Genomic DNA, 14,576 nt, shown 5'->3' on the forward strand with positions numbered 1-14,576 from the left:
CTTTACAAGGTCAGACTCTAAGTGATACAGCTGACTTTGCACCAGATGTATTTCAGGGGAGTAATGTAGTGCAAAATGAAAACAATGAAAAGAAATCACACTCACTGGCAATCATGATGGTCTTGGAGTTGCCCCCCAGACTGTCCTTCAAAAGCCAGGTGAGGATGGAGTCACGATATGGGATATAAGCCGGCCGTCTGACACTGCCACTGGCCATGGAAGGGCTATCCATATGACTGCTCTCCCCTTCGCTTGTTAGGGTGTTTATGCTCTGGCAGCTGCTGAACATCTGTGAATTTTGTGCTGAAGGAGAAATGCAACAGAGCTCAGGAAATGAGTTATCTTTTTCTGTCATGACTACTTAATTTTCTTAAACGTCATTACAGTTTATGAAGGCACACAGCTGTTCTGTTCAGCTTTTTATTGTAAGTGTAAAGATTAAGCTATAGAGCATTGTGGTTGAGTCCTATGCTTTTATCGCTACCCTTGAATGTAAAGAACTACTGTGCACTTACCTAAAGTGGAGATGACAATTCCAAGTGTAACCAATGATTTATTAATATTGGCACCTTCTGTAATTCGATCTTTACAGTAGCTGGGATCAGCTCTTTCACTGAAGCACACAAGCATGGGAAAGACAATGCAAACCAAATGAAAAGGTTTAAGTATTAACACACAGTCAACATGAAAACATCACACATTTTCCTTACACACAAGAAAACAGAAATAGCAAAGTGTACAATTAAAAAAACACATTTTGAACACTTTACATGAAATACCGCTTTCTGGTTCAGAAGTCCAAACAATCATCAGAAAAGGCCACTGGAACAAAATGCTGCTTAAGACCCACCAGAACATAAATTCAAGCCTGAACTGGGCAACCAAAGTTTAGCAGGGGTTCCAACTAAAAGACATCATATGTTACACAACCCTTAAGGGCTCAGTGCAAAAATTTATACATCCCCTCATTACTACTTTCTCTGTTCAGATATGCACAGGGATTTACATTCTTGAGAAGGAAAAATGTCATGTTTTCCAACTGCTCTACAACTCTTCAGCACAACTTCTATCCTAATGTTCTCTTTCATATCCAGCATAACCACATGTATGGTATCATAGAAGTGTATCATAGACCGGGGCTTAAGTTGGATGGGACCTAAAAGATCATCTAGTTCCCATCCCTGTGCCATGGGCAGGGACACCTCCCACGAGATCAGGTTGCTCAACACCCCATCCAACCTGGCCTTGAAAACTTCCAAGGATGGGGCATCCACAACTTCTCTGGGCAACCTGTTCAACTGCTTCACTATCCTCTCAGTAAAGAATTTCCTCCTTACACCTCATCTAAATCTCCCCTCTTGCAATTTAAAACCATTCCTCCGGTTCCTCATTGAAAAGTATAACTAAGATCAGAGACTTAGGAGCTTTTGAAACACAAACAAATTAAGTAGAAAGATAAGAATATTTTCCCATGCTAGGCAGCCATAAAAAATACACTCATTTTTATTATTTTCAAGCTCAGATCTGGTAATTCCACTAATAGCTACTGGGGGAAAAAAAAAAAAAAACACTCAAAAAGGATACAAGGTTAAGTGGAATTACATTAAATGTTTGCAATAGCAGAGTATTGTACCTTAGGACACAGGAATTTCTTTCCCCAATGAAATCCAGTACCCAATCCAGAAGAATGGATGACAGAGACAGTATTAGCTCAATATTCCTTGTTACCATATACAAAAGATGGACTTACTGTTGTGTTATTGAAGTTTTAAAATATTAAATTTCATATTTTAAGGCAGTACTACAGCCTCTTCAGATAAAGTTATCTTTTTTGCCATTTGGTGTATTATTATTACCTGCCTGCAAGGTCCACTAAATTGATCTTGCTTGCAATTTCAGAGGGGAGATTGTTCTCTAATATAGCCTGAAGAAAAAACATAAATAAGGAAGATTATTCCTCCTAATTCATTAATGACAATAAAATAGGTGACCTCTTTTGTTTAAAATTGATTTGCACTTCTGACTCTGTCACTGCCTTTTTTGTGACCTTGACTTACTGGCCATGTTCAAACCATTAGCTCAACAGCTTTCTCAGCTGACAGAGAAACTACTCTCTTACATGGATTTCCTCTTGAAAAAACAAAAACAAAATCAAAAAAAACTTTACTGCCTAGCGACTGTGAAAGCCTCTCTCGTAGATCTTGCACAGTTATTTTCCGCTAATGTATTCCAAAGGTCTTTTGTGAAACTGCTGAAAAATATCCCCAAATGTTCTGTGATTACAGGATGTTAGAAGTGTGAGATAGAAAAGGTCTATTGGATCACTGAAAGACTTCCCTGCCAGGGAAGGATGTAATTCCTCCAGAGAAAGGGTGCATTGTCTCTGAGAGGACTGGATGCCAAATGCTAAAGAGATGAGCACATCTGAAATGCTGAATAGATACAAAACTTTGGCATTAAACTAATGCTACATCTACTTCAGTTAAGGATCCTAAATGAGTGCGACAAAACATAACCTCAAACATATCCACAGATCATTTTCACAGCATCCTAACAAGGGATAATGCATTTCAAAGGGCTGGGTAAAGCTTTAAACATTTCTTTTTACAGCAAGTCTTTGGCATCACCGCTAATTATAAGCTTGCATAAAGAAACAAGAATACTTCCGTAAACACTTAACACATCAGGCAGTGTAGGAAGGGTAATACATCTGCAGTGTGATCCAAAGGAAATCAGTAACAGTTTCTACTGAGATTATTACAAACAGCACAAAACAGTGACGAATAAACAATGCTCAACACATTGATCAATGTTTTTTTTAGAGTGAAAAGGAAGTTGGATTGTTTTTGGCTAACCTGAGTATAGTGGATGGTGAAGATAGCATGGGATCTGCTGCTGGCATTGTGGATATGTGTAGCTGCTGTGATTCTAGAAAGAAGAGCAAACTATTCAGTTACATAAGGCTTATTCCCCTATATTCAGACAAAGAACAAATAAACAGAGCAGAGTTGATGCAGATGAAGGAATGTGAAAATTTGATAATATGGTATGCTGCACTCTTGGATCTGACCACACAGACACAGGAGCTGAGGGATAGAAACCAACAGTGAAGTTAGAGGTGGTTTAGCCCTCCAGCAGCACTCTGAAGAAATATCCCAAAGTGTCTTGCAGTACAGGCATAAGGGGTTGCACTAGGGTAGAACACCGCAAAGAAGTACAGACAGTCATAGCCTCACACAGCTCACCCCAGACATCACTGAATGTGCTGGCCCAATACTTTTTTCTCCATATTGTTCTCATTTTTATTTCTTAACCCTTCAAAGGATCCAAAAAGCCTCCTATACCACCTTTGGGTATTTCTTCTGTCACAGGGCTGTTGCAGCAGTTTTACACCATTAGAAGAGGCCAGTGAGATTAGCAAGCCTACAAGTACCAAATGAATATTGTGATTCACTTGTGTAGCACTTGCTTGCCTTTCCCATATGGACAGGTGAGACCTCAGCCTCTAGCCCTCTGTCCCATGCATTCTGGCTAGCAGGTATCAGATGCAGGAGGAGCAGCAACAGTGGCACTCTTCCACTCTGTAACAAACTTTTGGAAATTCTACTTTCCTTTAAGTTCTTGTTTTCTTGTCCTTCTTGTCCTTGTTTGGACAAACGCAAAGAAAGAAAGGTTTTGCCTATGGCTGAAGCCAGGTCACAGATCCTTTCCTTTGTCACTCTTGGAGTGTCTCTTGAAGACAAAATTACTCATTATTGATTATCAGTTACATGTGCAACCTTCAGCATCAGTTTTGTTCATCTTACCATTGACAAGAGCAGATACTTTAAGTAACAGAAACAATGACTATGGGACCATGTCTTTGTTTTGAGCCCAGCTATCAGAGTACTGCAAAAATAAAACACAGTAGAGTGCAGCAGCTGTGTGCCTACCACAGGAGGCCAAAAGCAGAACTCTGTTACCTGTTGCCCCCTGCTTTCTACAACTTCATAGATATGTGACCAGGCACTGCCAAAAGCTACAAGCAGTCTAGTGCATCTAACTATAAATGAGCTTAAACTGAGGAAGCAGAAGAAGGTGAACTAATCTCCACGATCTTGGAGGAGGAAGACAAACAATTAGGTAAAGGGCAGAAAACAGCAAACAGTTCTACAAGGGGCACAGAATACAGGGGAACAGCACTGAAGTTTATAAAGCAAAAGTGAAAGGCACCACCCATATGCAGGGGTGTGATCTTTCCTATATAAACCTCCAGGCCATCATGCCCCACCAGCTCCTCTCCTGCCTACAGCCATGTGAGACAACTGCGATCCCCTGTAAGAGCTTGCTCATTTACACGTGGCAGCATATGCCAGACTACAGATGCTTAAAATTAACTTGATTGCATTTATAATGTGCTAATAAATACTAAGCAGAATATTTCATTTCATTTAAAAATTCAGCATCAAAGAAACCTACACACAAAATATTGAAATTCTGATTTTGTTTTCTCTGGATCTTCTGTTTCCTCAGCAATGAGACCACTGTTGGACAATACAAGCAGACAGACTGGAATATTGCAGTTATTCTGAAAAACTCCCTTCTTATCATAGAGGTACATCTATTGATCACTAAAAGCAGAAGCAGCAAAACTTAATCCTGCTGTATATTCTATGTTTTTATGATAATACAGCTTAGTTTTTATTTACTTCACAGCACCGCTGATATTCTAACATCTCAACATCTGATATTCTAACATCTTCTTATGATAAGAAATAATTTGTATCTCGGAACTGTGATTTGGTTTTGGAGGGTCATTTCAAATGATACCCTTTTCTATCACTTTAATGGCAATTGTATTGATGTCCAAAGTTGCCTGTAAGAAAAAAAAAAGTAAAACAAACAAACAAAAATCTTGACTAATGAGAGCCAAAACTGTCAATTTCACTGGTATGCCAATTCCCACACTTCTGTCCTAGTAGATGTTTGTGATTTGGAGTAAGAACAACAACAAAACTATAAAATTCTAACAGATAATTATAAAACAAATACACTATCTTTTCAGCTGTTATACATCATTAAGTTAACCTAACAAATGAGTTGAAAGCTATGCAGTCTAAAGCATCATGAGGAAGTGGAGAAGAAATAAAGCCTGTTTACAACAAAACATTTTCCTGGCATGCATTTTTTATTCCAGACAGATGGCAGAATATTGTGGGTAAGTCAGCACGGGTTCAGTTATGAAGAAATGTGAGAAATGTGTTAAACAACAACTTCACGAGTCCTTGTAACGGTTACTGTGGATAATATGAGGATATGTAGCATCACACATCTCCTCTTACATTGCATCACAGTCACATCATTGGCAACATCACATCACATCATTGGCAACACTGGATGTAAAACAAACAACAATGAAATCAAAATATGGTGAAAGAAGTGTTAAATAAAGATGGTTTGTTTTAGACAATACCTTTTAGCTATTCCCTCTTCAAGAAGTTCTACAACTTGCTTGTAGTCTGTAACTAAATGTTGAGATAATCCTGCCAAAGATTATAAAAGAGTTAAATGCATATTTTTCTCAGGAAGTTTCAATCAGTTCATCTTTTTAATCACTGGGAAATAATAATAACAATTCATCCAACATCAGGAGCATAACAATATTCTGCTGAGACACCAGCCTGTTCTACAAGTAGTTGCTCAACTACAGTTACGATTTAAAAAAATAAAATATAGCAGTACACCTTTCAGACGCAGTGACATCAGTATAAAAAAGCCTTGTACCTTCAAAGTACAGACCTTTTACAACCTGTCTGTAGAACAATGGTATTCAAAAAAATGTATTACTGCAGCTCCATAAGAAATTGTCAGCTACGTCATTGGTACTAATTGGGTTCACAACCAGTAAAGAAGCATTTGGTCACTGCCTCCAAATAATGGTTCTGCTCACATGACTAACAGAATTGGGAACCATCTACTGTGAAAATTTACCATTTATTTAACTATGTTTGAGTCTGCAACACTGAGGAGTCTTCACACTGTTCTCTCCAGAGGGTACTCAAATATGAAACACTTGGCCTTTTTACATCTTCTGCTTTCAGTATATTCTGTATTTGATTTTATTTTTAGGATTAAAAAAAAAAACAAACACAGAGAAAACAAATGAAAGCAATACTGCATTGCAGAGCCAACTGAATCAGAGGGGTCGTTGTGACTAACATGGCCCCAGTGGAGGGCAGCACACTGCTATGCTGTAGTGGCATTTCCAGCACCTTACAATATGCAAATTCTAGCAGACACACAGAATTAATTTCAACAGGCTTGTATTTCACATAATTCTGGTTTAATGTGCCTCATTTGCATTTTATGGTGGTGATTAGTTATCATTTGTACTGCAGTTGCTCCTAAAAAAAAAAACACAAGTTGTGAAGAAAGTCTTCATACAGTCCAGGGATACTTTTTTTTCCTCATGACTGCACTGATTCAGGTTTTGTTTTATTGCAGACCACAGAAGTGTGAATGAAGGCAGAATACTGAAAAAAAAATGTAATTTATTTGGATCAAACAACTTATGTACTGCTAGAACCCGAGCCAAGATGAACATAGAATTCAACAAGAATGAAATGGGCATTTTTGACATTGTCAGAGTCCATCCTTAGATGTGAACAGCTTACATAGCTTTAAATGAAAGCAAAATCTAAGCCAAAGATAATTGTTAAAGAATAAGAATAAATTCCTGACATGAAGAAAAAAAAATGAATCAACCACACTTCAAAAAAGCTCCTCACATACTTGCACACACACAAAGGATAGGATAATTTTCAAAGAACAGCTTTTCTTCTGCTCTCCAGTGTTGCTTTCCAATAGAATAAATCCAGAAGTCATCACATTTTCCATTGAGAAAGAGGCCTTATTTTTCCCATAGTTCTGGGATCTTCAAAACTCAGAATATGGAAACCATCATATATTGTTTTCCCCTACCATTTTTCAGGCTTTTACTTAACTGAATAAAAATAATTTATATAATGAAAGCATGGAAGAAATTGTTGCCTATCCACATTTCCATAAGTAATGGAATACTGAATCTAACACAGAGTTCTAAAACATTTTGTTTTTCAATAAGGTAAATTAAAATTGTAAATATTGCTTGAGAAGGAACAAAGTTTTTTTTGGGGGGTGGTGGAGAAAGAAAGGTCATCTTCAAGTCCAACAGAAAGATCAAAACCTCTTGCTCATATAGAAATTTGTCTCAGAGTAAGACAGAATCTCCCCCAGAAATCCGTCTCAGAAACAAAATAGATTGCATCATTTCCTGATTTAAGAGAGGCTGATTCCTTAACAGTGCAACCATCTGTGAGGGAGAAGTTTGAAACGATTCCAATTTTAAGCACTGGAACACTTTTAGCATTTTAAAGGCTACAATCTCACAGTCCTTACGTGGAAAAACGATGGACGGGAAACTATTCAAAATACTTAGTGTTCAGAGCTGGGACTTCCTGACTGAGCTTGCAAGTGGAAAATACATTGCCTGAGACAATGCAAATATCAGAGCAACTAAGCATCCTTAAAAGGGTTAAATTCTGATTTTCCTCTGCCTGTTCTTCATCCAAGTGCAAACTGTACTCTGGATATCGACACCAACCACATGACTGACACGCTATCAGTACACTGGAGAGCACCTCATCAAAGTCTGCAAACCTTACAATTGCTGATAGCTTGCAAGAAATATGATGCAAGTACAGATGCTAGTCCTTAACAAATTGGTATTATTTAAGTTAACCTTTTTCCATTATCCTTTTTCCTTATACTACAAAACTACAAAATCTAATCAAAAGGAAAGTCTTACAGGATATTTTAGTACTCTAACATACAACTGTTGGACACAACTAAAAATTCTGGGTAAAAGTAGTAAGCCCTTATTCAAAAGGGGCAAAATGAGATGAAACAAAAATCAGAACTGGAATAGAAATGACAAACTTGGACTGGAAGTTTCCATATGAAGACAAAATAGGGACAAAAGGCAAGCCAGCCCATTGGCAGAAGCTATAACTTCATTTACTTTTGAAACAAGGAAACTCCATTATACGTAGCCAAGGAATCACTGGAGATACAGTCCTGAGAAAAGGCATGGAAATTGCCAAGGAAGGAAGCAGTTTAAAGACCTTTTCTTGTGTGGTGAATGAGCAGCTGCGAAAAGAAAATAATTAGTATCTGTACTCCACCAACAATAATGTTCTCTGATAACAAGCAGGTAGAAAGAGAATCTTGGAAAGGCCTCAATAAAGGCCAAATGTCTATGGATCTGCTTTTCAAAGAATGATAAGTTCACCATACTAATGAGACCATCAATTCATCTATTTTCCAACTCTCCTCAAACAGGATGCTGATGTGCTGGGAAAGCACAGCTGAAATGACCAGAATGCCAGACAGTCTCTTGTGTATAGGACCATGTAAGTTAAACCCTTCCCAAATGCATTTCAAATTTTGAGAGAAATCGGTAACAACCGTCAACTGTTAGATGTACTGTTACTGATACTGCAGGTGGCCATTCAATCCCTGACTCAAACAAATTACCCTATCTATTGTCATATCTCAGCTTCAGTCTCTGAAGTGGGGAAAACAATATAACATTTAATGAAGTCATAAAGAAAAACAGGAGACAACTGAACCAGGAGGGAAAAAAAAGAATTTACAAAATGAACAGAAACTAACTATATATTTAAAGGACAGAACCAAGCAGTATTTGATCTCATGTGATAGAACCAATGAAATTCTGTGAGATACACATTTTGCATATTAAATGTATACCTCCCAGGTGTTACTAACCATTGGTGGCCAGCCAAGCACTTGCAGAGACTCTGATACCAGAGGCAAGTTCGGAATTCTGCACACTGCAGAGACAAGGCGGGCAGAAAAGGAAATGCGTACATTTGGTTTCTGAACAAATTTGCCACAGTTCAGAAAAAGTTCTTCCTTCTGATCTCAACAGTAAAGGTACTCTGTATGGTTTTGCACTGGTGCACTGATTTTGAGATACAAGACTTTTTTCAGACATTGGTCAGATAAACTGCAATGTAGTAGGCAAATTTTACATCAGTGGTAATTTATAAAGCAACAGAGGCCAAATTCCAATTTAAAGCTATGCAAGACCCTGAAGAGAAGGTACCAATCAAAAGCAGAAATGAACTGGAAGTATAAAAATTATGGGAGAAGAACTAAAAATCAGACAGACATCTGAAATGGAAAAATAAATTACTTTTGTTTTCATCCATTCTCTTCTGTCACCTGATTTGAAAGGTATGATTCCCTAGAAAACACAAAGACACCTGAGGGACTGTTGTAGCAAGTCTGAGTTAAAAAGTATGGGATGTTGTTGTTTGTATAACTGACTTACATTACCCATCCTGTGCCTTTTGAGTCTTAAGAACGGAAATTAAACATATTGTGTTCTCATTTGGGAAATACAGTTACTGTTTTTTACTGATACAGATACTGCTTCTTATGGTGCAGTCTGGAACATCAAGCACCTACTTTTTTATTATTATTATTTTACAAATATACTGCTGCCAAGGACTGAAACAGGTATTATAGGGACCTTAGGCTGGTCTGTACAACCCATTTAGAGTGGATGTTGGTGGATCTCTTGCTCGAGTTAGATTTGAAATAACAAAAGCAAAACACTGTGGCTCATACATGACCTACACCTGGAAAGACAAACAGAACAGTGCAGGATATACAGTCCACTGTATGAACAGTGCAGGAGAACAGAGGCAAAGCCTTCAGAATATTATATATGTTCATACTAGCTAGAAAAATGTTTGAGGAAAGTAACTGTGGAAGAGTGGAAACAATTAGGGTCAGGAAAGGAACATATGCGATACTTAAAGACTTGATACACATTTACATACATTTCTGATGCTAGTCGTGAAGGCCACTCTCACCTTGAACATATGGTCCTGTTTCAGGGTGTTCTCTGACTCTGAGTGTGTAAGGTTTCTTGTGGTCCGACTGTTTTAGCAAATCTCGGACGCGCTCATTATATATTTCTAGAAAACTGAAAAGCAAAGAAATGTAATGTTAAGTGCACACAACTGGAAAAACACACACACACAACAAACAAACAAACAAAAAATCAACAAGAATATACTTAGTGTAACTATCTAAATCTTGCATTGACATTCACGACAAAGTTAATTAATTCATTATCTCTGTTACTGCTCCTTCTTACACAGTACATGTTGAAAGAAGTAAGAGTAGCAAACTTCCAAGAAGCAAGAGGCATCAAGCAATTTAAAAATTCACAAAATCTGCTTTTTTAACACTAGTAAGCTCAAATCCTCAAGTTTCCAAATGTAGTGCTGAATAAAGCCAATGGAAACCATGAATAAGAATGGAATGGAGAACCATATGGAGAACTATGGCTCAAATTTAGGAGTTAAACAGGAAGTAAATTTAGCTGTCTACACAAAAAACAGATCTATACTGAGATGGAAAACTAACACCAACACTTTCTTATCATTCCCCTGTGTTCTCCCCCTTGTTCCGAAACAATTATTATCTGAGAAAACAGAAACAAAATAAACCAGTCTTTGCTTTATATGACTACAGGAATGTATTTTTGAAAGCATCCATAGGATTCCCAAAATGATGACAAACTTACCTGACCTTTACTCTGCAAGATGCTGTCTGGTCTGAGTAATCATCTTTCCTTGAAAAGAGGCCCTGCACAAACAAGTTGATGTACATTTTAAATCCATCAAGCAAACCTAACAGCTTAAACAATTGCAAGTGAACTAAAAAATACATACCTCACATATACGAGGTGTCAGCCCAATGGATGCCTTCAAATAACAACACACACACAAAAAATGAAACAATGTATTTGCTATCATTGTTGCAGAATGAATTTTTAAATAAAAAACAAATAATAAGAAAAGGACAGAATCATGGCACAGCACTGAGGTTATGACTGTATGGTAGATTACAACACAAACCACTCTGTATTGCAGGTCAGAACAGCATGGCAATGTCTTACTATTCCAGCTGAAGCATCTAGCATGGGACTAGTGCGCTGTGAAACGTCACCTGTCTTAGCTTCAATGAAAATGCTTCTCATAGTAAGAGTTATTTTAGAGCAACTTACACAGCATCAATAAGAAATTTAGAGACTTCTTGGATTAAATCCAAGCACTGTTTGATGTAAAGACACTGGGCATGCCTTTGTCAGGGGTATTTCAACATAGATAAAGCCAGGACAATACAGACTAGTTTGGTTAGTTACTGATATTTTATTTTTCCTTATTCTACTTATTTTATTTTGTGCTATGGCATCATAGAACTTTCTGTTCTAGAGTTATAAATCTGGTCTGTCAGAGAGAAGTTACAGGCTGCTAAAAACACTCAAGCTATCCAATTTAAAATTTGCCTCAACAGGCTACACAGCACTGAATCAGTGTTCTGACATGATTGCTCACTATTTGGTGACTGCAACACCCTGTGAGAGAGAATCTCAGGCTTAGATGGAATCTTCTTGCTGAAGAGCATGAAAGGCTTTTAGAGGGTAAGCTTGAAGAGGGTTGGAGGTACAGAGAAATTCCAGATTCCTTAAATAAATATACTACCACAGACAAAAGTTCAGTTTAGACCAAACACTTGGTTCTTCCTAGTTACGATCACTGTTTCAAAGTGAATGCACATTACGGAAGATTAAATCAAAGCAGGATTTCATTAGAGAAACGAATCACTTTCTAAGTCAGAAATATCTAAGAAACACAATGACCTGGCAATTTTCTTAGAAAGAAAGAATGATAATTTCAAGAGTTGGCTATTCTGAATTGCTAAAATATTTTCAAAATAATTTAATACAAATGGCCTAGTTTATCTCTCATTAACTTTTATTTTAACATTTCACGGAGTTAAGCTTGATTTAAAACAAAACAGAGAATCAGGTCATGATCTGACAAAATCCAATTGGTGATGTCTGTGGGTTAAAAATAAATAAATAAACCCAAACTGTTGTCAAAAGCACAAACCATGCCAGAACAGTCTTTTTGTATCTCTGGAGCTTGAACAAATTTTATTCGTATTTCACTTTATAAATTGAATTAGCATAAGGGAAGTAATTAGCTGCCCACTCTAGAAAAAAACATTAAATAGAATTTCTCCTTTTAACAGGCAATTCACACTTAACCAACAACCAATAATATTTATGGACAGAGATCAAATTGCCTTGCATTGCAGCCAAACACAGGTATTCCTCAACTGACTCCCATCAAAATGAGTACCATGGGTAAAGGGCACCGTAACTGGTTCCTGGTAGCCAAGTGCCTTAAAATGCAACACTTTTTAAAAACACTATTCAATTCATTTCAAATCTGGAGGTAAAGCAAATATTAGTTTCCACAGGCCAAAGTATAGCTTCTGCAACAGATAAATGTCTCAAGTAGGTAATGAAGCTTGTTATAAAAGTATTCCTTTGAATTGTATCCAGATTTATTTGTGAACGTAACTTAATTTCAGCATGGCTAAGATTGCCAAAAAAATCCATGAGAAGAAATACTTCTGTCTTCTAAGCCAGCAATAAGTTTCACACACAGTAAAATAAAGAAATAAAAAATATTTCAACACCACTACATTCACTATTTTTTTAGCTGATGCTACGTTATTTACTTAAGTGTAAATGCTTGCCTCTTATTTTATATATAAAAACACCAAGAAAAAACATGAGCATTCTGCTAAACCAGCACCATTATCACAATTTAAGAATAAAACAATGTTTCTACATCCCACCCTCAGCCCTAAGTGTAAAACAAATGGTATAACTCACAGGTGTTCCCATCATTGTGTAAGTTTTTCCTGAGCCTGTTTGCCCATATGCAAAAAGGCAGATGTTGTATCCTCTAAATGCACCTGACAACACAGAAGTGCCAAGGTCCTGGAACACCTGGAAAGACCAATAGAGACAGAACAGTCCATGAGTAACATACCTCCCTAGAAACATTCTGCATTACTTGTGGAGCTTTCAGCTTTAATAACACCATATGAACAACGAACTTCATAGCATCCGTATTTCTAATTAATGAGGCACAATGTTATGTGTCCAGCATTCACCCATCAGATCACCCAGACATTGGTACGCCAAGCACAAACTGAGCACTGTTTAACTGTGACTTCCTGCCTGCCTTCTCTTATTTTATGATTAAAATAAGAGACTTAAATTCTTGAAGATCTTCTTTCCCCACCCACACATATTTTTATAGCCCTCAGTATAAGCCTAGCAGAAAAGCATCTCTTTGCAGCAATGACATAAATAGGAGCATTAGACAAGACAATTACAGGGCAAAACCAAAGTCTAACCCACAGTCTGCAAGCTATACCTCACCCAGGCAATGCTTCTTTCTGACCCATTTGGTCAGTAAGCAACGCCACCAAACGTTAAAATGCATTTCTGTTCATCACACACAGACAGTGACATGCCTTCTGCTGCTTGTAACGCAGGGCCAGGTATGGCTACTACCAAATCAGCCTCAGTGGCTTCCAAACCTCACATTGGTCTCACCGCGGCTGCAGAAGTTGGGCTGTGACAGCTAGGCTACCCACACTGCAAGGCTGGGATAATAGTTGATTCTGCTTTCCCTCTCCTTTTCAGAGACACAGCTGCCCCAAATCGTGGCCATGTTCTCAGAACATCAAAGCCTTCCCACAGACCAGCTGAAGGGACACCTGGCAAAGTTTTCTAGGAAGTGCACATTGGATCAATGGCAGACCGCCAAGCCCTGAACACAGCATTAGCCTTTCAAAAGAAATGTTGCAAGTATTAATGATTTTGCCATTCACACAAGAACCTAGCTAAGGTATATAGAATGATGCATAGGATTTCCGTTACCAGGCCATTTGGTTCTCCACCAGACAGATAAATGTATTAATTTGATATACAATTCAACAGAAAAATGAACTTCATAGATATCACCACTCCATCGAAACTGTCCAGAAGAGATTTAAATCCCCCTCCTGAGACTTTTATTTTCAGACTGTACTTCAACTCAAACTGAGACAAGAAGCTAATTTTCATCTGAACAATCAATGACATCCCCATTTGAAGAATTCGACTACCCCTGCCTATACACGTAAAGGTACGTAGAATGTGGGAGCATCTGCTTCATTTTATCAGATCAAGGACCTTCTTAATTCAAAGAGAGTCATAAGTAACACTGAAAGTCATAAACAAAACATACAGACACAGACTAGACAAGGGCCAACAGAGGCAGAGACAGTCCCCAGTCAGTCTCTAATGGATCGCCAAGAAACTGATGTGTAGCTTTGGAGAGGGCCAAGCTGGACTTGCTAAGCAACAAGCCAGGGGAAACAAGAAGAACAGAAAGATTAGGGATACTTGAGGCATGGCTGCAGGGCTACGAAAAGCTTATTAAGGAAAGTTTAAGGGAAGCAGACGGGAGGAAAAGGTGCGCAGAAGTGGCTGGTCTCACATAAGCAGCAGATCAGTACGCTTGTCTGACTGAGCCCCATGCCTGATCACCACAGGCTATCCTATTTTCTTATTAATTTCTTGATGATGTTCCCATGTGTGGTGGTTTTAC

General features: G+C 37.9%; 1 protein-coding gene across 4 annotated transcripts in view; it reads right to left on the reverse strand.

Moving 5' to 3' along the window:
- STARD9 (StAR related lipid transfer domain containing 9) overlaps positions 1 to 14,576 on the reverse strand; it is a 108,475-nt gene that overhangs the window by 46,955 nt on the left and 46,944 nt on the right. For all 4 annotated transcript variants that reach the window (XM_035328088.1, XM_035328087.1, XM_035328089.1 and 1 more), the window contains exons 4-12: positions 12,806 to 12,922; positions 10,788 to 10,820; positions 10,640 to 10,701; positions 9,921 to 10,033; positions 5,453 to 5,522; positions 2,856 to 2,928; positions 1,857 to 1,924; positions 516 to 613; positions 106 to 303 (exon numbers count right to left, since the gene is read on the reverse strand). In XM_035328088.1, the coding sequence (XP_035183979.1) occupies positions 106 to 303; positions 516 to 613; positions 1,857 to 1,924; positions 2,856 to 2,928; positions 5,453 to 5,522; positions 9,921 to 10,033; positions 10,640 to 10,701; positions 10,788 to 10,820; positions 12,806 to 12,922 (832 nt within the window). The remainder of the gene's footprint in view (positions 1 to 105; positions 304 to 515; positions 614 to 1,856; positions 1,925 to 2,855; positions 2,929 to 5,452; positions 5,523 to 9,920; positions 10,034 to 10,639; positions 10,702 to 10,787; positions 10,821 to 12,805; positions 12,923 to 14,576) is intronic.

This window comes from Oxyura jamaicensis, chromosome 5 (genome assembly GCF_011077185.1).
Source record: "Oxyura jamaicensis isolate SHBP4307 breed ruddy duck chromosome 5, BPBGC_Ojam_1.0, whole genome shotgun sequence".
NCBI classification, from domain to species: Eukaryota; Metazoa; Chordata; class Aves; order Anseriformes; family Anatidae; genus Oxyura; species Oxyura jamaicensis.